General features: G+C 40.2%; 2 protein-coding genes across 3 annotated transcripts in view; both read right to left on the minus strand.

The window, feature by feature from the left end:
- The window catches only part of arhgap31 (Rho GTPase activating protein 31), a 21,922-nt gene extending 10,899 nt beyond the window's left edge, over positions 1 to 11,023 (minus strand). The window contains exons 1-5 of the mRNA XM_027025807.2: positions 10,433 to 11,023; positions 1,165 to 1,267; positions 853 to 997; positions 364 to 446; positions 12 to 119 (exon numbers count right to left, since the gene is read on the minus strand). Coding sequence (XP_026881608.2) covers positions 12 to 119; positions 364 to 446; positions 853 to 997; positions 1,165 to 1,267; positions 10,433 to 10,532 — 539 coding nt within the window. The 5' untranslated portion in view covers positions 10,533 to 11,023. The remainder of the gene's footprint in view (positions 1 to 11; positions 120 to 363; positions 447 to 852; positions 998 to 1,164; positions 1,268 to 10,432) is intronic.
- A 3,945-nt stretch (positions 11,024 to 14,968) lies between these two features.
- On the minus strand, positions 14,969 to 24,954 carry b4galt4 (UDP-Gal:betaGlcNAc beta 1,4- galactosyltransferase, polypeptide 4). Of its 2 annotated transcripts, XM_027026026.2 has the most exons (8): positions 24,895 to 24,954; positions 23,395 to 23,446; positions 22,089 to 22,679; positions 20,832 to 21,064; positions 20,470 to 20,657; positions 20,143 to 20,265; positions 19,926 to 20,030; positions 14,969 to 19,442 (listed from the first exon to the last, which is right to left on the minus strand). In XM_027026026.2, exons 3-8 carry the CDS (start codon positions 22,378 to 22,380, stop codon positions 19,301 to 19,303), a joined length of 1,083 nt encoding a protein of 360 aa, XP_026881827.2. In that variant the 5' UTR covers positions 22,381 to 22,679; positions 23,395 to 23,446; positions 24,895 to 24,954; the 3' UTR covers positions 14,969 to 19,300. The 2 variants fall into 2 exon arrangements, with proteins under 2 accessions (XP_026881827.2, XP_035383379.1); XM_035527486.1 differs by lacking the exon at positions 23,395 to 23,446 and having other exon boundaries at positions 24,895 to 24,945.
- Positions 24,955 to 25,963: the final 1,009 nt, after the last annotated feature.

Raw genomic sequence — 25,963 nt, forward strand, 5'->3', positions numbered from 1 at the left:
GTGCTGCTGACCGAAGCAGGTTAGGGGCCCACACCAGGGCCAGGTTGCGGGTGTGCATGTTGGTGTGATGGCTGAGCGTGGCCATGTGAGACAGATGTTTCACCAAGAACTCCAACGTCCTGAGGTCACAAAGTGTAAAAGGTTGACAGAAAAATAAAAATCCCAAACATAGCTTGCACATCCAGCCAAATCTATACAACAGCATGGATGTGTGAGTTCATAATAATTAAAGTTTCAAGAGGAGTTTTTTGAGATTCTGATTCTGCACTGTAAGAATCTTTTCTGGTTGGGTTAACCTCAGTGATTTGACTTGTTTAAAAGTGAAACCCGACAGTCAGGGACGAGCTGTGATGTAAGCCATACCTGAAATGAGACGCCGGAAGCTCTTTAATGACTATCTGAATATTTCGGAGCTGGTCATCTTCCTCTTTGACGTTCATGGCATCCTGCATAGAGGGGGACACATAATACACTGTTGGACTTTATGCCTAAGTAATGTCAGTGTTACGCAGTGCTGTTACATACATTACTTAAGCTAACTTTATTACATTATCGTCTTGTATAAGTCAATAAGCTAGTGTACAACTTGTATATGCTAGTGAATGTGAAGCTGCTGTATTATGTATTAGGTATTGGCTGGGAAGGGTGATTGTACTGTTCTAATGGCCAGGAAGCGCTCTGAGTTGAAGCGCTATGGCAGTGAGCAGGGGAAGACTGAGTAACACACAGGCACCATGCCACGTCCTTCTGACACCAAGTCATCGCATGCTCCCGCCTCAGTTTGAACAAGCGTTCGTTCAGGCCTCTCGCTCGTTCCCTCTCCTACTGCATTTTTTTTCTTTTTCCACTCACAGTGAATTTCTGGTAGAGTTCGTAGGTCAGCAGAGGGTTGGGCAGTTCCCTGAAGTACAGCTTACACAAAGACCCAACGCAGTGGATATCCTGAAGGTACACTTCCTTAGTGAGGTCAGGACAGAGCTCAGAGATAAACTCCTGTCTGCACATGCAGGTGCGCGTGCGCGCACACACATGCACACGCACGCACGCACACACACACACACACAAACACACACACACCATGGTCTTAATTTGTCTTTTCAGTTAGAAGCAAGTCCAATGTGTGCAAGTTTATAGTTGGTCCTGTGACCAGGAGCAACAACTTACCTGAGACGCTGAATGTTTGAGGTGATTCCTGAGAGTCTGTAAATTCCGTCCACAATGCCGTACTTCTCAATGAATTCTGCACATGTCTTCAGAACCTGAGGCACTGGATTTAAAACAAACAAAAAGATGATGATAATTGGTAAGAAAAATGTAAGAAATATAAATATATATATGGGTGGTTAATATAAAAACACACTGACAAACATTCCCAAGCATGATATCCACATAAAATATCTGCAGTGTGCAGTGGATTAGGTGGCTATGTAAGCAAGCACATCATTGCTCCAAGAGTGATCTTCTTGACAGTGGATATCCTATCATCTCCCTGTACATGGAGCATAGTAAAAACAAATTAAACATATCCGTAAACGCTTACTGGTGGATTTTAAGAAGTAATGTGCACTGTGTTTTGCACTGAGCCTTGTATTATACAAATCTAAATGACATGTAGTATTAAATAAAGACAGCAAATATTGTACAGAGTAATGAGATGTATGATATTGCCTGTAGTAAAACTGTAGTGGAATACCATCTCCTGGTGCAAATTTAGCATGCAGAATCCCACTGTAATGGATTAGGATTGCCATTGGTTGTTACTATTTCAAAAACTTCCAAAATCAGTGTCATTCATAATCAAATGAGGTATTGTTACTTCTTGTGTAGATGTTTGTATAGGTATGTGTATGTGAGTGTATACTCTTTTATATTCGGGGTCGGTTTAGTATTTATACACAGCGATGCATAATTCAAAGGAAAACTCCCATGAAGATTGAAATAGACTTGTGTCTGTCTGTCTGAGTGTGTGTGAGTGTGTGTGTGAGTGTGTGTGTGTGTGTGTGTGTGTGTGTGTGTGTGTGTGTAACACACATGTAGTCTATAGTGAGAACTACAGCAAAATGTCAGGGCAGGGCTGAACAGGATGTGTCTCCACTCTGCAGCTGGGAAGAGGCAGAAATAGCATCATAAGGAGAGGAAAATGGGGAGTTAAGGGGTGGTGAGTATGGAAGAGAGGAGGGGAGGAGAGGAGAAGAGAGGAGAGATAAAATGAGAGAAGAGGAAAAGGAGAGGGGAGGAGAGAGGAAAGGTCTGACTGAGGCTGATGGAGTGCGCATGTGCACGTGTGGTCTAACTGCATGTGTTTAGTCAGAGAGACAGACAGAACAATCAAAACCAATACATTATGAATTAAATTGTAAATAAGGTGATTGTGCATGGATTAGCTTGGCTTACATTTCCACAATGATTTAAATCAACACTGGCCTTCATAAAAACACCTTACCATCAAAGGGTCCTGTCACATGAACATAGATATTCATTTTGCTTTCAGTACTGCTTCAGGCCTCATGCTAAATCCTCCTCCTCCAAATAATAATGGAAAAAAATCGAGTGGCACAGTTATCAGTTACAAAAAAATATATTTAGCTATATCTAGCTGTGTCTACCTGTATCTAGCTATGTCTAGCTGTGTCTAGCTCTGTCTAGCTGTATCTAGCTATATCTAGCTGTATCTAGCTGTGTCTAGCTATTTAGAGTTTACAAAATGTGATACAATTTGAAATAGAGAAAAAAAAAGGAGCAACAGAGTACGAGAGTCAGGGGGAAAATATTCTGCTGTAATTTGGGTCTAAACACAGGAAGCTACAGTAAATGACAACAAACCAGACACCAAACACAAGGGTCCAGCAAAGAGCTTCTTTATGGACGTGTTACAAACACAGTGAAAATCAAGCTTTGTATGTCTCTCTGTATGTAAGTAATCACAATCACAGTCACTCACAGACCTGTTCAGTAAAATGTTGTAATGGTATTGAAATGGTGTGGTAGGAGGAATATAACGTTCAGTGTTAATGACTTGCCACCACTTGTGCACATCTGAATTCGCAAAATGTAACCACCATGCCAGAAAAGCACAAAACCACCAAAGATAAAAATAATATTAATAAGAAAAAACATTTGCCATCCTTTTAAAGCTTTTAAAAAACATACAAATTTCTAAACTCAAAGAAACCATAGAGAAATGACAAAACAGGACCAAAAAGGAGTGTGATCAGCCTATTCACTCTGACACAGTCCTCCTGCCTCATCAGCCACAAACATACTCTACAGACACAAAACAGTTGTTATGCCTTCACAAGCAGAGCCGCAGTTTCACTGTGTAGCTTTTCAGGCAGCAGCTGTTGGACACAGATCCTAACCCAATCTATTGACTCTTTCCAGCTTGCTTTAACGAAGGTCTATAAGACGATTGTAGAGTGCTCTGTCAAAGCACTGGGCCTTTTTAAGTGTCAGGCTATAGAGATGGCAGGCCAGGGCAGGAAGTTAAAAATGGTTTGTTTGTTTCAACGGAAGGCCGACACACCCAGAGGCCTTGGTGCGGGTATTACTTGCGACACTTCCTCTCATAGAAAAGGCGTTTTGGAAGGTTGCCACCAGCATCTCAATCACTCTCTAAACATACCTACAGCTGCAAAGTCTCTGGGCAACGATCCCTCGTACTTCACTGGTCTTGGATAAGCTTGTTTACTTTGATCTGGTTTGATCATTTTGTGTGTTTAAGAGAAGATGGGCTGTTTTTGGGATTGGAATTTATTTTACTATGGTGCTTGTGTCTATCATAAGCCTAACAAAGCAGGAGGAAATGTGATTCCGGTGAAATACTTAATAGAACAACCCCTTCGAAGCTTACAGGGCCTGGTCTCACAGGAACCATGTAGAAATCTTTAATTCAACACCAATTATCTGAGCTTTCGATTAAAACAAAAAACTTTTCCTGCAGAATGTCTTTGAGAAGAAACAGTACATTCAGAAATAAATAACATTTAATCTATGCTCAGGGGGAAAGATTAAGCTCTAACTACCCCTAGATGTTTCTGATGTAAAAAAAAAAGGTTTTATTATAATTGCATAAACAAAAAAAAACAAAAAAATTGTTTTATCAATCTTGTCACCAGTTCATCTGCAGGAATAGTTTCTATGGTAACTCTGAGCCTTGGTAAATTGGAGGGGAAAATGCAAGCTTGTGCTGAGCAGTGAAACAGGTTTTCCATATGACATCAGTGAAGCTGTTCCATCCTTCATCATTTTAAACTGGGTTGCCTTTACTGTCCTCTCTAGCACACAATCCAGGTGGTGCTGACGTTCCACAGTGTTTCACTGCTAAGTCTAACTCCCACTTTTTCTTGCAAAGTTTACATTTGGATTAATAACTTACTAGAGGATGTGCTCCACATGACATGACACCTGCAAGAGCCATTCTTAAAGAAAAAAAAAAAAAAACCAACCCTTTAGTTCACATTTTTTAATATGAAAGCGGTTATCCAATATAATCCTGAAGATTTTGTGGTTTTGGATAGTTCTTAATTTGTGTTCGCATATTAATCATCACAACTCTAATTCGAGTATTTTAAAGAATGTTTTTGAACCACCTTTGACTATTTTAGATTTCAACAATGACATGCTATAAATTAAAAGTGATTTTGTGATTGAAAAAGCTGTACAAAGTATGCGCCAAAAACACCACTCTTGTATGTTTTTGTGTCATTACTGCAATGTTATTGAGCCTATCCTTTAATCAGGCATTAACAATACAAATGGTGCTAAATTAGGTAACTGTAAAAAGCCTCACAACTTGGAAGTGCAAAAAACTAAACATGAATCCCAATCTCATGATGGGCCTCTTCTGAATCTTAACCCAGAACATGATCACAACAGATGAAACTACAGGATGAAATTACAGGTAGCTCCTCCGGACATTTAGAGGTTTTCATAAGCTGTAACAGCTGTAGCACTTTACAGGGTGGAAACAGGACTGCATTAAACCAGTTGGTGATGCTAAGCTGTGAAAGATTTGAAGTTCCCTTAAACTTGAGATTTTTATATACACTATAAAAAACAATGACAGTATAATCAATAGCCCATAAAATAGTATGCCTACACTCATGCAATAGAAAAACATAAACAAAAAGAACAGGCGCTTAATGTGAACAGGACTTTATCTTAGCTAATTATAAATAAAATAGACCACTTCTGAAATACATGGTTAATTTAGGAGTTTCAGAAATCATTATTTCATGATTGTTTGTCTTGCTGTAGCTTTCATTTGCGGACCCACTCTCAAATTTCCTAGGAGGTACTATCATACATTACATGTTGCTACCTTATCTGATGAAATGCTGAATGAAAACCAGAACCTAAGTGTAATTATCTTAAAGTTTAGCAAGCTCTTTATCTCACAAGATGGCAAGAATAAGGGTGAAGTAAATGCCAAAGAATTATTTAAACTGGATTTTTAACCCTTTGATGTGTGAACCACCCTGATCTTATGTGAGCCTAGGCTGCAGGCTATGTAATCTAAACAGTTAATCCAGCCATGGGTGGAAACACCATTATGTCATGCACTACATATAACATGCCAAGTTGAGAGCCATTTTGGATCTGCATTAATTGGATGCATAAAGTGGTGGAACTGGCTGCACAGCTGCACTGAACATGACTGAGGCCAGAGGATCTGAGAAAAATTAGATCAGATAATGAGAATCAGGCAGTGTGAAAGAGACAGAGGGCCTGGTGAATAAATCAGATCTGAATCTGCGCAGCACTAGAGGCGAACGTGAGACCAAGGCTGCACACAAAATACTGAAAATGCACTGTATCACAGACAAAGATTCTCAAATAAAAATACAGAATACAGAGACACAGAAAGACAGCGACATGATATTTAATACATTTATGTCGGTAATGTTTGCTTTGTTTGTCTGTTTTTTGGTTCTATTTTGGTGAACCCAAATTTGTTATTAATAATAGTAAAACTAATAATAAAACTGCCAAAGATTACAAAATCCAGAAAAGAACACCCCCCCCCCCCCAAAAAAAACAAAACAAAACAAAACAAAACAAAACAAAACAAAACAAAACAAAACAAAACAAAAATGCTCAATGATGGGAGCAGGAGATGGAAATTCTTTCAAAACTGAACTAACGACAAAGGGACTGTGTTCCACAGAGGACTGTAAAGCCATTACAGGTTTGGATTCTTCATCCACTCTGTGAGAGCGAGTAGTCCAGGCGCAAAGGCAACAAAGCAGCCCCATGCCACGATGCACCCTCCACCATGCTTAACAGTTGGGGCTTTGCTGTTGGTGGGTGGTGCTTATTTTCCTCCAAACATACCGTTGCACAGTTCTGCCAGTGCGTTTCGTTCCATCTGTCCATGGAAAATTATCCCAGAAACATTGTGCGACATCCAGGTGGTCTTACGCAAACTTGAAATGTTCAGCATTCCTGTTCAGTGTTTTTCTTAAAGTTTATGCATATTGAGAGACTATGGTAAATTCAAAAAAGGTTTGCAGGTCCTTTGCCGTTACCCTAAGCACCGTGACAAACATTCAGGCCTTTAGAATGGGCTTTTGTACCCATTTCCAGTATTATGCATCTCTAGAGTCCTTCTTCTAAGTTCCTCTGATATTTATTTTGCTTTTGCATGGCTCACCCAACATTTCTTAGTTAAGAAGAGCATAATCTGTCAAAAAAAAATAAAATAAAAAAAATAAAAAATTAAAGGGAAGGGCAACATTAACTTATTCTTCCAATCTCGTCTCAATGATTAAAATACTTAAAGTTTGGAGAAGTCATTAACATAGAAATTCACACACCTTTTCCAGTGTGGACTGTGAATGTTTAAACAATGTGTTCAGTGCGGATAGCATGTGTTACAACTGTTGGTGTGTTATTAGTTTAAGCAGACAGTGTTTGTTATTATGATTTAGTTGGTGAATGACAATATTTAACGCATAATTAATGCAGAAATCCAAGCAACTTCAAAGATTTTCTGACACCTGTATATTTAATGTCTAAAGATGTAATTTAACATTATTTTCCAAAAAACACTGTGTGACTGAGAAGGGCAAAAATGATAATTTCCTAATAATCCTACACTTATATAAACTATATGTGAACATTAGCCTCAGTAACATCCTTCATGTTGCAATTCCAAGTATGAGGGCAGGTCAGTAGCTTAAAGGTAGCTTGAAATTTGGAAACTCGGAAAACAGGTTATTTAGTGCTGAATTACATGGCTGTGCAGTTCTGGGGCAGAGGGACCTCCTGCAAGAGGACAGCATAAATGGCTACTCTGTGACTGGGAGGTGACTGAACCCAAACCACAGTTTACACACCCAAGAACAGACCATCTCAGTGAACTGAAAGAGTACAGGGTAGGGAGGGAGGGTGGGACAGAGAGAGAGAGAGAGAGAGAGAGAGAGAGAGAGAGAGAGAGAGAAATAGGGAGATGGAGATGGAGACAGAGGGAGAGAGAGAGATAATGAGAGAGAGACGAGAGAGAGAGAGAGAGATATATAGAATGCCCTGGCTATCTTTCTTTGTCTTCTTGATGAGAAGATTGTCTAGGAATTTCAGTATCAGGAAACAAGCATGCCATAATGGAGCCTCAAACAACTGCGTGTTTTTCTGGCACCTTTTGTCTTGAATATGCGATTGTGATAATGTTTTAACAAGTTCCAGATCTTCTGGTAGGCCAAAAGAATGCTAATGTACTCACAGATTTGACTCAGATCTGTGCATATAATGAGCGACAAGAATGGCAAGAAAGGCAGGACAAAAAATCCACCATATTTAACAGAGTACATGGTAATTTGACAAAATTCCAAATTATATTCAAGTCATTATGCAAGCAATAAATTATTTTAACTTATTATTTTGCAAAAGGAGGCATTGTAATTTCAAAAAAGGAATTGTAATGTATTGTATTAGTGAATCTTTTGAAGGGACTGATCATTATTTAGTCAATTTTATTTTAGACATTTATCAGGACATTTTAATACCTAGTTGAGGGACAATAAACTCACACTTCTCTAGAGCTACGGAACAAACAGTAGATCCTTGTGATGTCAGTTGACATGCAGCCAATCAGGTAGTATTTGTGCATCATGGGATTCCTCATTCAGCTGAGCTCTGTTGGCCAAGAGCTGGGGGGCTGGCAAGTAAATAGATACTGTGATCAGACTACAACTGGATTATAAAGACTGCACACAGACTACACAGCCTGCAGTTAGTCTATATTTTATCCTTACACAAAATCTAGAGAGTCTATGTATCTACAGAGTGTAGAGACACAGTATACACATAGTCTACATATAGGCTACACTGAAACTAAACAGAGTCTATTGTACAGTTTACACATGGTCATCACAAAATCAACACAGAGTTTACAGCATAGTCTACACAGGGTTGATAACATAATCCACACAGTGTCTACACAGACAACACAGAGTCTACACAGAGACTACTGACAGATGTCACAGCACCTTTATAGAGTCTACAGCAAAGGTATTCTAATCTCAGTCCTCAAGGTACTAAATATTTTCCACCCTCCCTTTACCTAGGAGTCAGGTGTGATCACCAAGTTGCCAACCAACTGGATTAACTGTTCAGTCAACTACCAGCCATTATTAGATCTTTGTGAAGATTTGGAACAATGTGGCTGATTTGAATATCACTGCTCTACAGAGCTCATCGGTGGGTTAAAGCAAGGACCACCCACTGCATTCCGACAGCGACGCTCCGTTACCAAGCCCCTACTCACATCCTGCTGCTAATGTGGGTCTAAATCTGAGCATGACTTAAAGAGTGTGCCTGAAGAAACAGGATCAGTGCACGGCAGCGTATGTCTTAGTCAGCTCAGCCAATGATACAGTCCTGCATTAAGAGTCTGCCTTGAAATTGTCAAATGAATTGGCAAGAAGAAAAATGAATGTTGTGTGTCACTATGAACTCAAGTACAGTTAAATGGAACATCAAGTTGAAATAAAAAGAAATGTTATTGTATGTTTAAGTAACTACAAAAATAAAGGAAGGTTTATAGTGTTGATACTAGGTACCTTGCTTCTGTTGACAGTTGATCTGTTTGCAATAAAAACTTCATACCATAGACATATGTGAACACAGTCACACTTTGCTAATGTTTTCTAGTAATGAAACTCTAATGCCAGTTAGTGTAACAGCCTAACCCACAAAACAACTACAAAAATGCATTTAAAAAAGAACAGCTTAATTTATTTTAAAGCTTTTTTCCAGTTGAACCACCCCCCAAAAAAGAAACAACAACAAAAACAATTATATATAGTGCCAAGTCTTAGTGCCTGCCAAGGCGAGCAAAATGTGTGGGCAAACAGGATCTAAAACAAAAGACTCTACACAATCAATCTGGCCTTCTCCACTGATCTTGGGTCAGTTTATGAAATTTGATGTTTTTTTGGTCCCAATGATTTCAGAGTAGACTAGGAGAATAGATAGATCTGATCTTAGAACAGTCCGAGGTGCCGCTTCCACTAAAATTGTCTTTCCTCTCATCTTTTCCTGCTATATAGTGTCTTTCCCACAGTTCATTGGGGCAGGGCAATGCACAAGGACACGTAACTGAAGGGATGACCCCGGGGCTAAGCCCACGATGAAAACTCACAATAGCCAATAACCACCTCAGAATGCCATTTATGTAATGAGGAAAACATGAGCAAAACCTGCTCCAGTCAAGCAGTAAATACCTAACAGCTGCGTCTGTCTCTGCTCCACCCCCCATGTCTTCCGTTCACTTTTGCATTTATTTTTCACCTCTGCTGTTTCCTTAGTGAACCTGAGCAGGAATCTTTATGTACACAGACATGGAGAAACTGAAATAACATTCAGGCAGAAACTCTGAAATGCTGAAACTCTCCACTGGGCTGGGTCTCTTTCTTACTGCACACACTTCAATAAGGTTAGTTCAGATTTTCGCCTACAGCCCATCCATAACTCCTTTCTGAGTAGACAACAGTGCTCTCACCAGCTCTGATTTTAAATCTGTTTATCAGTTACTACTATTACAAAAATATTTACTGTACGATGCAAGTGACTGCAAAATTAGAAACCTTTGTCACCTTTTATGACACATTAAAATATCCCGCCTTATTTCATGGAGAGAACATAATCCATAATAATGAAACAAGTGTTTTTTTCATTTCACAGCCCTCTCTTAAAGACTCTGTATGTCCCAGGGAAGGCAGGAGAGAAACTGGGTGTTGGTTGATTACACATTGGAACTGTTTCTCCTGAAGTGTGTCCAGTAGAGTGTCTCAGTGATAAAATTAACTAATTATGGTGAGAGGAAACAGGCGAGGGCACGAGGAGATGAGAACCAAAAACAAAAAAGGCAGGATGTTTTCTGAACAGTAACAGAGTTGAGAAACTGAGGAGGGAGGCAATAACAAAATTGTACCTTCTTGTCCCGAGCTGTGGAGGTGCTCCGTCAAGTCACAGCCGAACGCATTTTCGCTTCCTTTCCTCTTGGACTTCTGCTTGGCGGATTTGTTCTTCATGAGGAGTTCGAGATTTATTAAGATCAGAGTAAACAGGGCCTGACGCCAAGCATCGGCCCCACTCAGCACGGAAAACCGGGGAAATATGGGCCCAGGGAAAAAAGGAAAAGATAAGGGAAGAAAGCCCAAAACCAGGAAGTCCAGTGTCCAACAAAAGGACTGGTCGGCTCACATCTTGCCCGCGACTCCAGCGAGCTGGTGTGGGAGAGGAATTCTGAAGCGCAGCACCAGTTTGACGTCACTGCTCCATCAGGCTTTTCTCCCTCTCTTTTGTGCAGTCAGGGAGATCAGAGAAGTCCAAAGCTCAGTCCCAGAGTGCCCAGTGAAGGGCCTGTCCCAGCTAAAAGCTTCTATCTTCTCAAAATCGCCAGGAATTCTGTCAGAGTGTGTTAGACTGGTTTCCTGCAGTGTAGGTGTTCTCTCTCTCTCTCTCTCTCTCCGGCTCCCCCTGACCCCTTTTCCTCTCGTCTTCACAACCCCCCTACACTCTGACGCTCCTCAGCCACAGGAAGTGATCTAGTGGAGGCACAGAACCTTCCCTCTCCCTCTCTCTCTCCCTCTCTCTCTCTCTCTCTCTCTCTCTCTCTCTCTCTCTCTCTCTCTCTCTCTCTCTCTCTCTCTCTCTCAGTCTCTCTCTCTCTCTCCCTCCTGTAATTGCCCCTTTTCCCCTTTGCCGCTCTGATTTTCTCTCTCTCTCGCCTCTTTCCTATTCAGTTTAGCACCACTGGTCAGCTTGGCCATATTTTTGGGTGGTCATGTTTCCTGTAGTTTGGGTGAAAAGAAAATGTTTGAAATGTCAAACCTCTTTTTTTGCCGTGGGGAGGGCACGGGAGTGGAGGGAAATGGCTGCCTGTAGTTTCTCCACTGCTTAACAGATTACTGACCCTCTTTCATCTCTTTCTCTCTCTTTCTATTTCTCTCTCTTCTCTCCTCGCCTCTCCTTATGGTTTGAACAGGAAATCTGCTCTCAGTCTTCCTGAACGCTCCCAGAGTACACAATTTCCTGTACAGGGTGCTTTTGTTTGGAAAACAAAAACAGACAGGGAGAAAGGGAAGTGGGGGGGAAAATGACAGAGAGAGAGAGAGAGAGAGAGAGAGAGAGAGAGAGAGAGAGAGAGAGAGAGAGAGAGAGAAGGGGGCGGCACAGAGAGAGAATGGTAGAGGGAGTGGATGGGAAGAACAGAGAACACATGGTTACTGTTAGCTATGGCTAACTGTTACTGACCAAAGTGACTGCAACTTGCACTAGATGAACACTTCATTTAAAGAGCCCAAATGTCCTGTCACTCACACACACACCCACCCACCCACCCACACACACACCCACCCACCCACCCACCCACACACACACACGTTTGTCTTTAATCGGCAGATCTATTTAATGGAAGTCTGAGTGACAGACAGGGGAGTCATCTGGTGCCCTCCAGATCCCACACTTATCATTTAAATGTGACAGGAACATAGTCCCCCAATCCCCAACACTGTTCCCAGATCAGCCTAATAAAGCTGATGCCAAACAGAGACACCTTGATTTATCCTTCTGTGAAAATTTGTAAATACCATTTACGATATTTTTACTGTTTTAGTAGTAATTGTAAGTTTCGCTAAGAGTTAATCAAAGCTTTTTGGGGACAGCAAGCATTATCCAAATCTGATCACATAAGCCATTTTCCTGTAGGTTCCATTCAAGATGGAGCCACTGGTAGTTCTGCTCAGGGTACTGCAATAACATCAGGATAACACTGCATCTTCCAAAATGTATGTACATCCACGCTCTCGCTGGATGAACTCTACTTCCAGGTCCTGACTGTCATGACGGTGACGCATCTATTCTTATGGCACCTGACTTGTAAGAAAGTGCACTGCACTGGGTCAGCACATATTGCCTTTCTTATTAAAAGTCATGCAGTAACATTTTCTTAGACATGGAAATAGAAGTGTCAGGAATGGAAAATTGATACACATTGTACATTGATAGATTTTTAAAAGTTTGTATCTATCTGTCTGTGGTGCAGAGAAATGCAACGTTTTCAACATGTATAGCCCATCTGAAGGCTGACCCTGGCTTTATCAAATAGAGACAAGAAGCCATTTATGGAAACATGTATTACTCAGGAACACAGCCCATGTGGCAGTTCCTGCCCCCCCCCACACACACACACAAAGTGTGTGAACTTCAAACTGAAAGAGTTCATTTCTCACAATGCTGCCACCACAGCGAGAAATACCGTTCGTCAGTGAATTCAGTCATTTGGGCGCTGAGGGATCAGGCCTGGGTGCAGAAACTGAGGCATTCCTGGTTTCTTCCCCAGTGCTCTTTATCACTGCTCAACCAGACAACGTCTCTCTGACCGCGTACCTCCCTCCCTGCTGTGGACAATAAGCCCTTTCTGCTGCACAGGACGGAAGATGACATCACCCTGTCACATACGAAGGGCCAGCACTGGAAATATCTGCCCCCTTTGTAAACTGATCTGAGAGCAATTTTTGATATTTCATTGATAATAGTTTATGCTGAGAGCTGAGATTGGTTTTGAAAAAGAAAACTGATGCCAGACCATTTGAAAAGGCATCTTGTCGCCAGACAGAAGTACAGTGGGAACGGACACTGTTGATTTTCATCCGTTTTCACTAATTGAGGATTAAATCTATAAGGCTAGAATGTTTTTAACAATGACTGTTAGATGCTGTTTATTGAAATTAAAATAAATCCGTGCATTGTGCGTTTCAGATTTTGTACTAAAAAAAAGTCCAGTGGAAGACAAACCATGCAGATGTGCACTGTTGTAAACATTTTTTGAGTTAAATCATTATACAATGTGAAACACATTAGAGTCACATAAAACTGTAAAAGTTGGGGGGGGGGGGGGGTATAAAAACAAGGTTCATTATTTAATACAAGGATGATCGAGCCCGCTCATCTTAAAGTGCAGCCTGAAGTGTTCCGACAGGCTGAAGTATGCTACCCATCCAGACCTTTTTTGTAAAAGGTTCAGTGATACCAGCCTCCACCCCCCGTAACGCTGGAGTCTGAGAAAGAGCTGCTTCATGCAGGAGAAAAGCCCACCGCTGTTTATAGAGTGTGAGAACAGAATCCTGCTCCATCATCAAGTGTCCGTTTCCATGTCCATGCCTCGTAACGCGTGCCAAAGGTTACTCTTCTCAGCGCAGTTATGGGTCACATGTCCAGCCTCAACAAAGGACCGATTCAATTGGGTGGCCATGATGGATGGACCCTAGATTGTCCAATGATGTAATACCAAATTCTCTAAGCAATGGTCAAAACATTTTACCTTTGGACAAAACGTATGCAGTCTTCTAAGAAATAACTTGCCTTCTGCTGTTGGGTGAACTGATATCAGAGTAAAGTCAGAGCGATATGAAATAAACACATTAACTGGTATTCATTTGGAGCTCAAAGCCTCGGTTTGTCTTGTAATGCAGATTAGTATTACCGTCCACCAGAGGGTGCTCAACAAACCCTCATACGTGGATTGGGGATTGCTCCTCACCCTGCCTTTAGAGCAGAGCTTTTGAAAAATACCTGAGACTTAATTGGTGCTGACCTATATTTGGACGCCAGCACCACCTGCTGGACTGAAACTGCATAGCGAAGGTCCCAAGCCATTTTTGTTTGTATCCGATTTGGTTCCAACTGACACGGTCGGGAGCACCGCTTTCCAGTTCTGAAATGCATGACTATGACTTTAAAAAGCAAGCACTTCTGCGAAAGTACACAGTGACGCAGAATCAGTGGTGAAAATTCAATTACATGTATCATTTTCACATACCATGGAAAGACCCACAGTACCCACACAATCTTAATTACTTGGCCCACACCTCACTCATCCATCAGATGTTACCACATTGGGCTCTAAATGTTATTGCAAAGTTGCTATTTGCTTCAAATTTGCATGATAAACAGCCAACTGTTTTTTTCAGTCAATTATTCACTAACTGTTCTTGAGATGCTTTGTCACTGATTTTCACCAGGAACATGTGAGAAAACTAACACTGTACCTCCCACTGCATGTCTGGTATGTGAAGCTTGATATTTGGTTTACTCTCAATAGCAATTACCTCAGCAGAGGCATCCAAGCTGGAATCCAGCTCCAGAAGAGATGCCCTTTTCCACACATCACCATACATAGAGAAAGAGAGACCTCACGAAAGTCTAGAAGGCGAGAAAAGCAACTCACATCTGAGTTGCTGTGAGAGAGTAAGAGAGAGAGAACAGTTTACAGAGACAGAAATAACAGACAACATGATGACAGAGCACGCAAGAGTGTGAGAGAACACCTACACTACAGGAAACTGCCTAAACAATTCTGACAGGATTCTTGCCAAATCAGAGACAAAGAACAAGCAGGAATCTACACAGATGTCCAACAGGCCTACATACATACAAGTTTAAAGTAATTCCCAACAAACATGCATATCAATGAAATAATTTATTGAAACCTTCCAGAATCCCACCACCCGATAGGTATTTTTGCTTACGTGTTTAATCTTAAGTGTTTCACAAAAACACTACATTCTTCCAAAGCAATGGTTTTTATGCAAAGCTATATAAAACATAAACAAAGTAAAAGACTCAGAAGTGAGAGAATTTAAGCTGTCTAACCAACTGTGGTTTAGCACTACTGTGGCATATGTCCTCAGTCAAATAAAACAGATCAGACGATCAAGATCTATTATAAGTCTGCATCTTTCACAGAAATAGCTGATTATCCTTTATATTATATTTAGCCTAATGTAATGATGTAAAATAACAGACATTCAGTAACCAAAATATGTGCAGCACTCAGAAAAATAGCAAATGTGCTTTATGATTATTAAAATGAGTCAACTGAGACAAAATTTCATTGCACGTTATATATTCAGAACTAAAATGACATTTTAAGATTGGTCTAATTCTAAGAAAAAAAAAATATATTAAGGTAATCATGTAAATAACAATAAGGCATTTGAAGTAGAGGATCACACAAAATTCACCTCTACCCATGATATGGAATCTCCTTCAAATTGTTCTCAGCAGCAAAAAGATCTTGTAGAGATTATAAATCCATATTTCACTTTTATAAATATGAGCTGCACACACAGACACACATTCAGATACAGAAGGAGCTGGTTGCTCCTTTTTGCTGTTCTGAACTAAATTTTTGCAGTAGTTAAAGATGGCTATTGGCCTGGAGTAAACAACTGTAGGTGATTATAAAATGGAACCTTCTATTGAAAGATTTCGATTTCTTCATTAGCCAACTATTAGCTATTACATAAAGTCCAGAACGACTAGTACATTTGTGCTTGGAGGTACTTCTATTGGAGAGTCTAGGACTCATAAGTGGCATCTTAAACAGTAAATCTTTGCTAGGAAGAATCCTTTAAGGCTTCGTTAAGAGATGTCCAGAGTCCAGATTTTGATCTTTTACTTTTGCACAGACAGAGCAAGGCTAATGTAGCTAATAGGTAATGCTTATGTTAGCTTCTTACAAATACAATCCTGCTTAAACCATCACACTTTGCCTAAACCACATTTTCAAGTTGCCTGTGTGGCTTCTGATTCTGTAAGCTACACCGAGATTCTCTACTCCAATGAGATTACGAAAAGTAAAGTGGATATCTGAAACCACACTGGAAGCCATTTTTGAACTTGGATTCTTCTTTCTTAGAAAATAAAATGCCATCACCCATGCTGGAGATGTTGCTGGAAAGTGCATTGGTAAAGAAATGTAAAAGCAATTTGCCTGAAATTGTAAAAATAAAATCCAAAAACAAAACCATCATTAGGCTTGCACTGTACTTACATGAAACATTTTGCAACTACTACAACAGTCTGAACATCAAGGAAAAACAAACAAACATACAAACTGTAAATTGGGCAAACTCCATTTCTATGGCAGATAAATAGACAGATCTGAAAAGAAAATCTCACAGAAACACTAACCGTGTCTCAGTCAAAAATTAAACAGTCACCAAGTAAAAAGACAAATTCCTTTATCATTGGAGAGGATATAGCATTCATAACTGCATGTCAATGTCAATTCAACCCATCAAAAATCACTTACTGCTTCACTGGCCACTTAAAAACATATCCAGGCAGTCCACAGACCAATTCAGTGGACAGTAGTGCACCTAAAAATGTTTAGCCATCTATTAAAAGGCAATAAGAGATAAACATTTAACTAACAAATTCTGATTTACAGGCCAAATTTGTTACTTAAATGTTACTACTCATTCACTTAAGTGTGTGGAAAAAGTCCACAGTATCATGGCATCCAAATGATTCTGTTCATAAATACGTCATTTCAGCTAAGGCTGTAGATTTAAAAGTTGTCAACGGTTTCCTACAGCGCAAGTAGGAAGTATAATATAGCCAACAATAGCAACAAGTCAGTCTTATGTTTTGGTTTCCTTATTAATGGAGACTTATACCCATCAGACCTCTAAACATCTCCCTGTATAATGTCCTCACTCTGACACTGACCCAAAGTTAAAAGTAGCTCATTTCTACACATGCACCCAAGGCTAATTAGTGTCCAATATAATGCTGCCTGATGACAACCCTGGGGCACATCCAGCTAGGTTTACCAATCAAATACTAGTTCTGCAGATCACTCAATCACACCCACTTCTCCCCTCATGCACCTCTCCCTTACATATTTCACTAAACAACGAAACTCTGTACTGTGCAAATGTTTAAGCGCCTATAGGTCAATCATCATCATCCAGTGAATCTTTAAGTAAAAAAGAAGAAGCTGACAAACCTTTTGCATGATACAAAGTTGAAAATAATATTTTCCCTAACCCTACCTGGCATCAAGAAAGGTGCAACAATACCTGTTTTGCTACTCTGAAATCTAAAATAGAGATTACACTGAAATTTACAGTGCAAGATTTGTGTGCACATATCTTTTAACTATAACTAAATCAAAGTCCAGAACGACTAGTACATTTGTGCTTGGAGGTCCTTCTATTGGAGAGTCTAGGACTCATAAGTGGCATCTTAAACAGTAAATCTTTGCTAGGAAGAATCCTTTAAGGCTTCGTTAAGAGATGTCCAGAGTCCAGATTTTGATCTTTTACTTTTGCACAGACACAGCAAGGCTAATGTAGCTAATGGGTAATGCTTATGTTAGCTTCTTACAAATACAATCCTGCTTAAACCATCACACACTTTGCTTAAACCACATTTTAAAGTTGCCTGTGTGGCTTCTGACTCTGTAAGATACACCGAGATTCTCTACTCCAATGAGATGACAAAAAGTAAAGTGGATATCTGAAACCATACTGGAAGCCATTTTTGAACTTGGATTCTTCTTTCTTAGAAAATAAAATGCCATCACCCATGCTGGAGATGTTGCTGGAAAGTGCATTGGTAAAGAAATGTAAAAGTAATTTGCCTGAAATTGTAAAAATAAAATCTAAAAACAAAACCATCATTAGGCTTGCACTGTACTTACATGAAACATTTTGCAACTACTACAACAGTCTGAACATCAAGGAAAAACAAACAAACATACAAACTGTAAATTGGGCAAACTCCATTTCTATGCCAGATAAATAGACAGATCTGAAAAGAAAATCTCACAGAAACACTAACCGTGTCTCAGTCAAAAATTAAACAGTCACCAAGTAAAAAGACAAATTCCTTTATCATTGGAGAGGATATAGCATTCATAACTGCATGTCAATGTCAATTCAACCCATCAAAAATCACTTACTGCTTCACTGGCCACTTAAAAACATATCTAAGCAGTCCACAGACCAATTCAGTGGACAGTAGTGCACCTAAAAATGTTTAGCCATCCATTAAACGGCAATAAGAGATAAACATTTAACTAACAAATTCTGATTTACAGGCCAAATTTGTTACTTAAATGTTACTACTCGTTCACTTAAGTGTGTGGAAAAAGTCCACAGTATCATGGCATCCAAATGATTCTGTTCATAAATACGTCATTTCAGCTAAGGCTGTAGATTTAAAAGTTGTCAACGGTTTCCTACAGCACAAGTAGGAAGTATAATATAGCCTACAATAGCAACAAGTCAGTCTTATGTTTTGGTTTCCTTATTAATGGAGACTCATAGCCATCAGACCTCTAAACATCTCCCTGTATAATGTCCTCACTCTGACACTGACCCAAAGTTAAAAGTAGCTCATTTCTACACCTGCACCCAAGGCTAATTAGTGTCCAAAATAATGCTGCCTGATGACAACCCTGGGGCACATCCAGCTAGGTTTAACAATCAAATACTAGTTCTGCAGATCACTAAATCACACCCACTTCTCCCGTCATGCACCTCTCCCTTACATATTTCACTAAACAACGAAACTCTGTCCTGTGCAAATGTTTAGGCACCTATAGGTCAATCATCATCATCCAGTGAATCTTTAAGTAAAAAAGAAGAAGCTGACAAACCTTTTACATGATACAAAGTTGAAAATAATATTTTCCCTAACCCTACCTGGCATCAAGAAAGGTGCAACAATACCTGATTTGCTACTCTGAAATGTAAAATAGAGATTACATTGAAATTTACAGTGCAAGATTTGTGTGCACATATCTTTTAACTATAACTAAAATGTGCATACATTTATATGACTCTACTGCATCTGTCAAAAAATAAAAGTCCTATCACAGAGATCCTCTGTGAGTGCTGCTGCACTGGCAGTGCTGGAATTGTACACTGGCTCAACCACTGTACACACTGTTCGTCCAATTCAGTCCACACTAAAAGACGAGAGGGGCAGCCGTAGACCAGCCTCAATGCTGGGCAGGGGGCTTGCCAATGTCCACAGTGACGTTGATGTACAGAGCAGATCTCTCTACCGATAGGGTCTTGTAGGAACAGGAGTTCAGTCCGTCCTTCTTCCATGTCTGCGGAGTTTTGGACAGCAGATGCATCCTGTGTGTGGCAGAGAAATCGATGAGCACTAAGTATGTCCAAACCTACCCACATGCAGTTCAATAAGTCTAATAAGACAGATAAAATTCTTCAGAAAAATGAGTAACACAGCCAGGTGTGCTAGGCAAGAGAAGGAAATTTATTGCACTGAGCTGAACTGCTGTTTCAGTGCTTCAGTGAAGGGAATGCACAAAACACGCATGCAACAAGGAAGTAGATTGCTCCCAGGGTCTATAGACTGCACTTATCTGCAGACTTCCCTGTTCCTGGTCTCTATGATTCCGATGTTAATTCAGATAAACCCCATAATATAAATTGTCAAAGTTGAAAAGTTCAAAAAGTCAAACAATGTGGGTCACAGGGAACTTAAGAGGCATTCACTGCAATATCCATTGCTTTGCCATGAATCAGGCTTGGGGAGAACAACTTTAAGACTGCTTTAGTGTTATTGTCCATTACTCCACCACATGTGGGTGTACTGACCTGTCTTTATTGACCTCATTGCCATTGTCTCTCTGGTGGAAGACCATGGTATAGCGTCCGATGGCCTTGGGTGGCCTTGAAATCAACATATTTTGCAGACGGACCCTAAAAAACAAGTGCACCATAAAGCCTGAGCGGTTTTTAAAGTGCTAAAAAAACAAAACAAAAAAAAAACACTGAGCCGACGAACTGAGCTCATTGGCGGCTTGTTTGTTACCGTATCCGGAGGTCGTCATCCTCACCGCCCCATCCCCAGTATGTGTTGGGGAAGCCATTCACTTTGAGGAACTGCTCTTTTGACAAGGCTGTCACACCCCCAAAGTAATTTTTATATCTCAGCCTGAAAGAATCCATATGACAACACAGGAACTACAGCTTTTCAGGCCATTTCATGGGGATGTTTGCACAGTGATGGTATTTGTTTGTTGTTGACACAGTCCAACAGGATATAGGACTTATATTCTTACATGCTTAAATTTCTAATTACACTGCACACTTGTCATGACAATGTTGGATGATCTGTACCAACCCTCCCCATACTCACTTGTAACCAGTGGAGTTCCTGCCCACCACCAAGTGTTTGGGCTGCTGGTCACATGTGTACAGATTGTGATCATTCTCAGGGACAAGGTCAACATCGTGAAAGATGAAGCACTCCCAGCTGTAGTCTTTCAAAGCCTCCAAGTAGCCAATGTTTAACAGTTTAGCTCTATTAAATTTGTCTTCACCAGCCTACATGGAGAACACTCACACACAGCCACAGATACACACAGGTTTTGTATCTATATGAGTGTATAAACTCACGAACCTAACAACATGAACCTAACAACAGTCTAAGCCTCAATAAAAATAAAAGCAACTGCTATGCTCATCTCAAACTTCTCAACTGCACCCCAAGCTGCACACCTGGTGAATGACATAGATGGCGTAATGCAGCTGCTGTCTCTGCAGGAACGGGTGCAGGTGGTGCAGCAGGTAGAGGAGATGTTTCTCCCGGTTCCGGTGTGGGATGAGCACAGCCACACTCTGCCTGGCCACGCAGTCATCAGGCTTGTACTGCCCCTCAATCACAGCATCGTTCTCCCATGCCACCTGACTTAGCATGAGCGTCGGCTCAAACGACAATGCCAATGGCCCGCCTTGAACAACAACAGCATATTTGTAAAACCAAAGTTTAAACTGGGCATGGGGGATAACAATTGCAAACATAAATGCCACTCTTGCAAAAGAACTAGAGAGACACAAGACAACAATCTCAAAGTTAAACACAAACAATGCACAGAGAAGGCTAGGAACACTATCACTTAAGCTAAATTGCCTGGTTTGTCTCTATACACATGGTCCAAGATCTCAGCACACAGTGAACTCAAACACAGAGCAAGTGAGTGGGAGCGGAGGCCCATATGCATTCCCAAAGCCCAATGCTGAAGCAGCTGCAGAGGGGCCTGTAATGGGTAAACAATTACATTCACTCAGCAGGATGTGAGACTCAGCACTTAAAGGGGAGCCACACTATCCTGTTTCGGCTTCCTCTTAGTGTTACTGACAGCTATGGGCATGTGGGAATCTGTGTGCCACTTGTCATCAATTATCTTATCTACTGAATTCCCTGGACTATAGGACCAAAACCAACCCCCCCCCCCCCCCAAAAAAAACAAAACAAAAACAAAAACAAAAACAAAAAAACAAACAAACAGAAAAACCCCACCCCACCCAGCCACACTCATAGGTACATAATTACTGTACTTGTTTTATGAGCATCTTGACTTTTTAACAGTACAAACCTGTCTATAATTGTTAAATTACAGAATACATGCATTTATTTCAGCAGGTCAAATATGCATTCAAAATGTAAATTCTTAAATAAAAAAGGAAATCTAGTGAATTCAAATGAGATGGCAAAAGCCGCCTGTGCATATAAAACAGACACACAAGAGGCAATATTGAAATGTATTGATGCTGCTCATTTCATTTTGCATATTATAATGTGTTTGTCTGTGAAATAATTAACTTTATGAACTACACAATGGGCAGCATTGTCATTTTTGAGAAAAAGGATAAAAAACAGTTTCTAGTTCCAGATGTGGCATTGAAAGAAGAGAAAATTAAATAAGGAGAGTAAAGCTATATGGCTATTTAAAAAGCAATTGTGAGAGCACTCACGGAGTAGAGGAGATTCCTCTGGGCAGGGTGCTTTGGGAACCTCTTCCTCCTCTCTGTCCTTGGTCATCATCAGGTCCAGGGGGGCATAGGACGTGCCCTGCCCTGGATCTGGACCTGCCTCCACCTCTGACCACGTCCTTTCCAACTCCTGCACCTGAGTGGGTATCAAGGCCTTCAGCGGCCCGCTACTGAACGTCGAAATCCACACTAGAATGCACAGGCACAGGGCCAGCAGGAGCAGCAGACACTTGGTATTTCGCAAGAGCCTGAACATGGTGGGACAGAGGGCCATGGCTGGAGGCTCAGCAGGATGCACCGTGGGAACACACACGCAAAAGGACCGACAAACAACACAGAGTCCTGGGGAGGGACATCTGCTGATGTCGTGCACAAGCCCAAAAAGTGCAGCGTAACAAAGTTCCTCTGACACTAGCTAATAAATAACTCTCAGAGCTAGTGAGGAGTGGCTTGTAGTAACGTCTCCGTATTTCTTTCCACTAGTCATTTTGTAAATTTGATGCAAATAAATTCAACCGTACAGTTGCGAACAATGCAGAAACGCAGAGCTGGGAGTGCTTCTGGCCACACAAGCTGTGAAAAGAGAAAGAGAAAGTGTCCTGACCAACAAGTCTGGCGAGTACTATTTCACATTCATGAGATATATCACAGCATAACCGTTCACCTTTCTCAAAGTCCCTTCTGAGGACAACAGCACTCCATTGACACTTGTCTTCACTCTCTTTCCTACTTACTCTCTTTCCAAAACTACATATTTAAAGGTTCCTATTTGATGTAATGTTCAATACATAAATGTTTCCACACTGGTTTATCAGTTACCAATTTTCTTATCCAAATAATAAATGGCAATATTGCAAACATGAGTACACCTTTCTAAAAGTTACAAAAAATACAACTTAATAAAATGTTTTCAGGTGCCAGTTAAGGTTAACTGATCAGCGGTTGAGTCGGTTAAACTATAATACTCAAACAGGTGTAATTATTTGACAGTTATCAGTGATACTTAAAGGAAAAACAATTTATCTTTACAATGATTCTTCTTCACAGATGAAACAGCCATTATATTGATAACTAATGGCCTGAATGTTCAAGAGATTCTATACTAAGTCTATTTTAACATGACCACCTCCATGGAGCATAAACTGTCCCCTTTGGTTCCAATGGTACTGTTAAGACAGAACACAAGTAACAAAAGCCATATAGCAATATTTAAAAAGATGGTCTATTGACAAGGTCCCTGAAACAAGGCCATAGCCATAAGCTTTCACCTCATGACAAGCAAGTTTACCTGAGAAAAGTGCAGGAGAATCGCCAAGCAAGTGACCCAGGGTTTGGAAAATCTGTGGCAAACCAAACAGGGGTGACTGTTTCATCACACACAGTAAGAAATAGTGAAGTATGGCAGTGGTAAAGTTCTTACATGGGGATATATGACTGCTAAAAGTGTGCTTCATCAATGGCGTCATGAATTCCCAGATGTACTACAAAACCTCAACAGAGAAGATGCTACCCTATCAACACAGCAAGGATCGCCGAGCACTTCTTCAACATAACAATGGAAAAACGAGGTGATGTCATTTGACACACTTGGCCCCATCCTCACTCAATCTCAACCAAGCTCAACCTTACTAAGCACCTGTGGGGAATTTTGGAGACACGTTCCACTGCACTCCCCATTAAGCATCAAAGGTATCAAGTAGGTCATGCTTCAGGAGCTGATCATGACAGACGAGAAAATGTGTCAAAAACTTTTACACTCTGTTCCAAGAAAGGTCAGTACCGTACTTAAAAGAGGACACACTAAGTACTACTATTTTACTTATTTCTTGAATAAAGGGTATACTCATTTTTGCAACATGATTTAAGCAAAGTTGTCTAATTTATTTTTAGAAATTATTGACATGTTTCTATGCTGTTATTATATAAGTATACAAAGTTTAACAAGCTACATTTTTTTTCATGCACCCATGAATTTTAACAGTACTCATTTAGAAATAAAAATATATATTTACATTTGCAGCACTTAGCGTCTGCTCTAATCCTGAGCGATTTACAAAAGTGCTTTGTATTTACTCAGAGTACATCCTAGCCAGTAGAGTAGGTTAGAGTCCAATATACCAATGATCTAGAATACTGTAGAAATACAGGGATCAATGCCTAAAAGTGCAAAATACATAAGCGCTATCTTAGACAATTATAAGTGCAATAAACAATACGTACTAGAGTTTGTTAGACAACATCAGTTTAATAAACAATACCCTACAATATATTTGCATAGTGTTCTTTTCCAGAGCAATATTCCAGATTCATGTCTAATAGGAAACCTGGGCCAGTGTTCCACTCACAGTCAAACTACTTAGGTACCCATCAGAAATCTTTTGGCAGATAACAGATCTAGTAGTTATCTTTGACAGCATATTAAGCTGCCTTTGGACCTTACAGCTAGCAGACAGTAAGACTGAAAATCCCATACGAGCAAGATAAAATAACTAGCTAGTTGGTTAGCTAATTTATGTAGTTAGCTAATAATCTTGTTTATCAGTGTACTCAGGCAGTAGGTTAAATTATCCTGAATAAATTCGCTATCCAACCAGAAGGAGTTAGCCCGCTAGCTAGCTAACGCTACATAAGATAGCTAAACAGTTAGCTCCCTAACCACCTAACGTTATTATACACTACACTCACTGTTTCAGCTAATGTCATTGCTACTAACTAGCTAACTGGGCAGGTGACCATCTGCAGTAGCGTGAACACAGATAATATTTTATCCCTGAGACAGAAATCCTACCTGGCCCGTTCCAGCAACTATATGTTCTTCTCTCAAAGGGGGAGCGCCAAGTGAAACGTTGCTTCGGCGAACTCTGACGTTAAAACAGCCTGGCTCCCTTCACCGTGCCCCTCTCAGAGGGGGCGGGGCTCCGCGTCACAAGCCGTAGACAGAGCTCCGTGAAACGAGCAACGTTACCTGAAAAGGCGCAGTATTTCCATCAATACGAAAGCCAACATGGAAAACCTGTACATATTTGTACCAAAAATCCCCCCCCCCCCCAACAAATCAGGCAAGAAAAGAAATGAAACGGCTTTGAATATGCTATTTTACAACTTTTTTTTACAGCTACTTATTAAAACGCCACATTTTGGTAATTTATTTTAATATTTTGGTTATAGAACCGATTAGTCAAACTAATGGTAAATGGGCAAAACTATCACTTGGCTATATTATACATGAATACAATTTTATTGTTATTATTATTTTTATCATTAATGAAACGTAATTTTGGGGCGATTTGATCTTAAATATTAGAGTCCCTTTTGTTTGACTCATCACCTACCTCAAGTGCTCCTATTTCTCCAAAGACACAGATTTTACTTCAAAATGGCATTTTTCTTAAAGGTTCATGTGTCTTGACCATGACATTATTGATAAACTGATAAATAGATGTTTGGTTAATATATGTTTTGTAACCATATACATATAAAGGTTCTATCAATGAACTATAGAAATGCTGCTGAAAGGAATGACAAATGACACCTACTATATAACCCACTATTAATACCCCAATTCAAGGTCTTTCAATATCCTGAATCCTGACAAATTTCAAAGCTCAACCCTCAAACCAAAACTAGTTGGGTGAGTCACTGCTGAATGACGCACCAAGGGGGTTCAAACGTCATAAATCACACAGAGCAAATCTCAGCACTGTGTGCCATGGAAACCAGTCTAGTGAGTTTGACACAAGACTCAGCATCAGACATAACATTGCTATCTATAGCCACAGTATTTCTGAGACACTCTGAGATGCTTTGATGTAATTTTTGGTGCTGTATGCTCATGTGAGGAGCTCCAACCCTATTTC

This window comes from Electrophorus electricus, chromosome 6 (assembly GCF_013358815.1).
Source record: "Electrophorus electricus isolate fEleEle1 chromosome 6, fEleEle1.pri, whole genome shotgun sequence".
In the NCBI taxonomy this organism is placed as follows: Eukaryota; Metazoa; Chordata; class Actinopteri; order Gymnotiformes; family Gymnotidae; genus Electrophorus; species Electrophorus electricus.

Coding starts and splice junctions, on each gene's coding strand:
- b4galt4 (XM_027026026.2), bottom strand. CDS start 22,380: ATGGCCCTCTGTCCCACCATGTTCAGGCTCTTGCGAAATACCAAGTGT. Junction 21,065..22,088: donor AGAGGAATCTCCTCTACTCC/GTGAGTGCTCTC, acceptor TTGTTGTTCAAG/GCGGGCCATTGGCATTGTCG. Junction 19,443..19,925: donor AATGAGGTCAATAAAGACAG/GTCAGTACACCC, acceptor TGCCACACACAG/GATGCATCTGCTGTCCAAAA.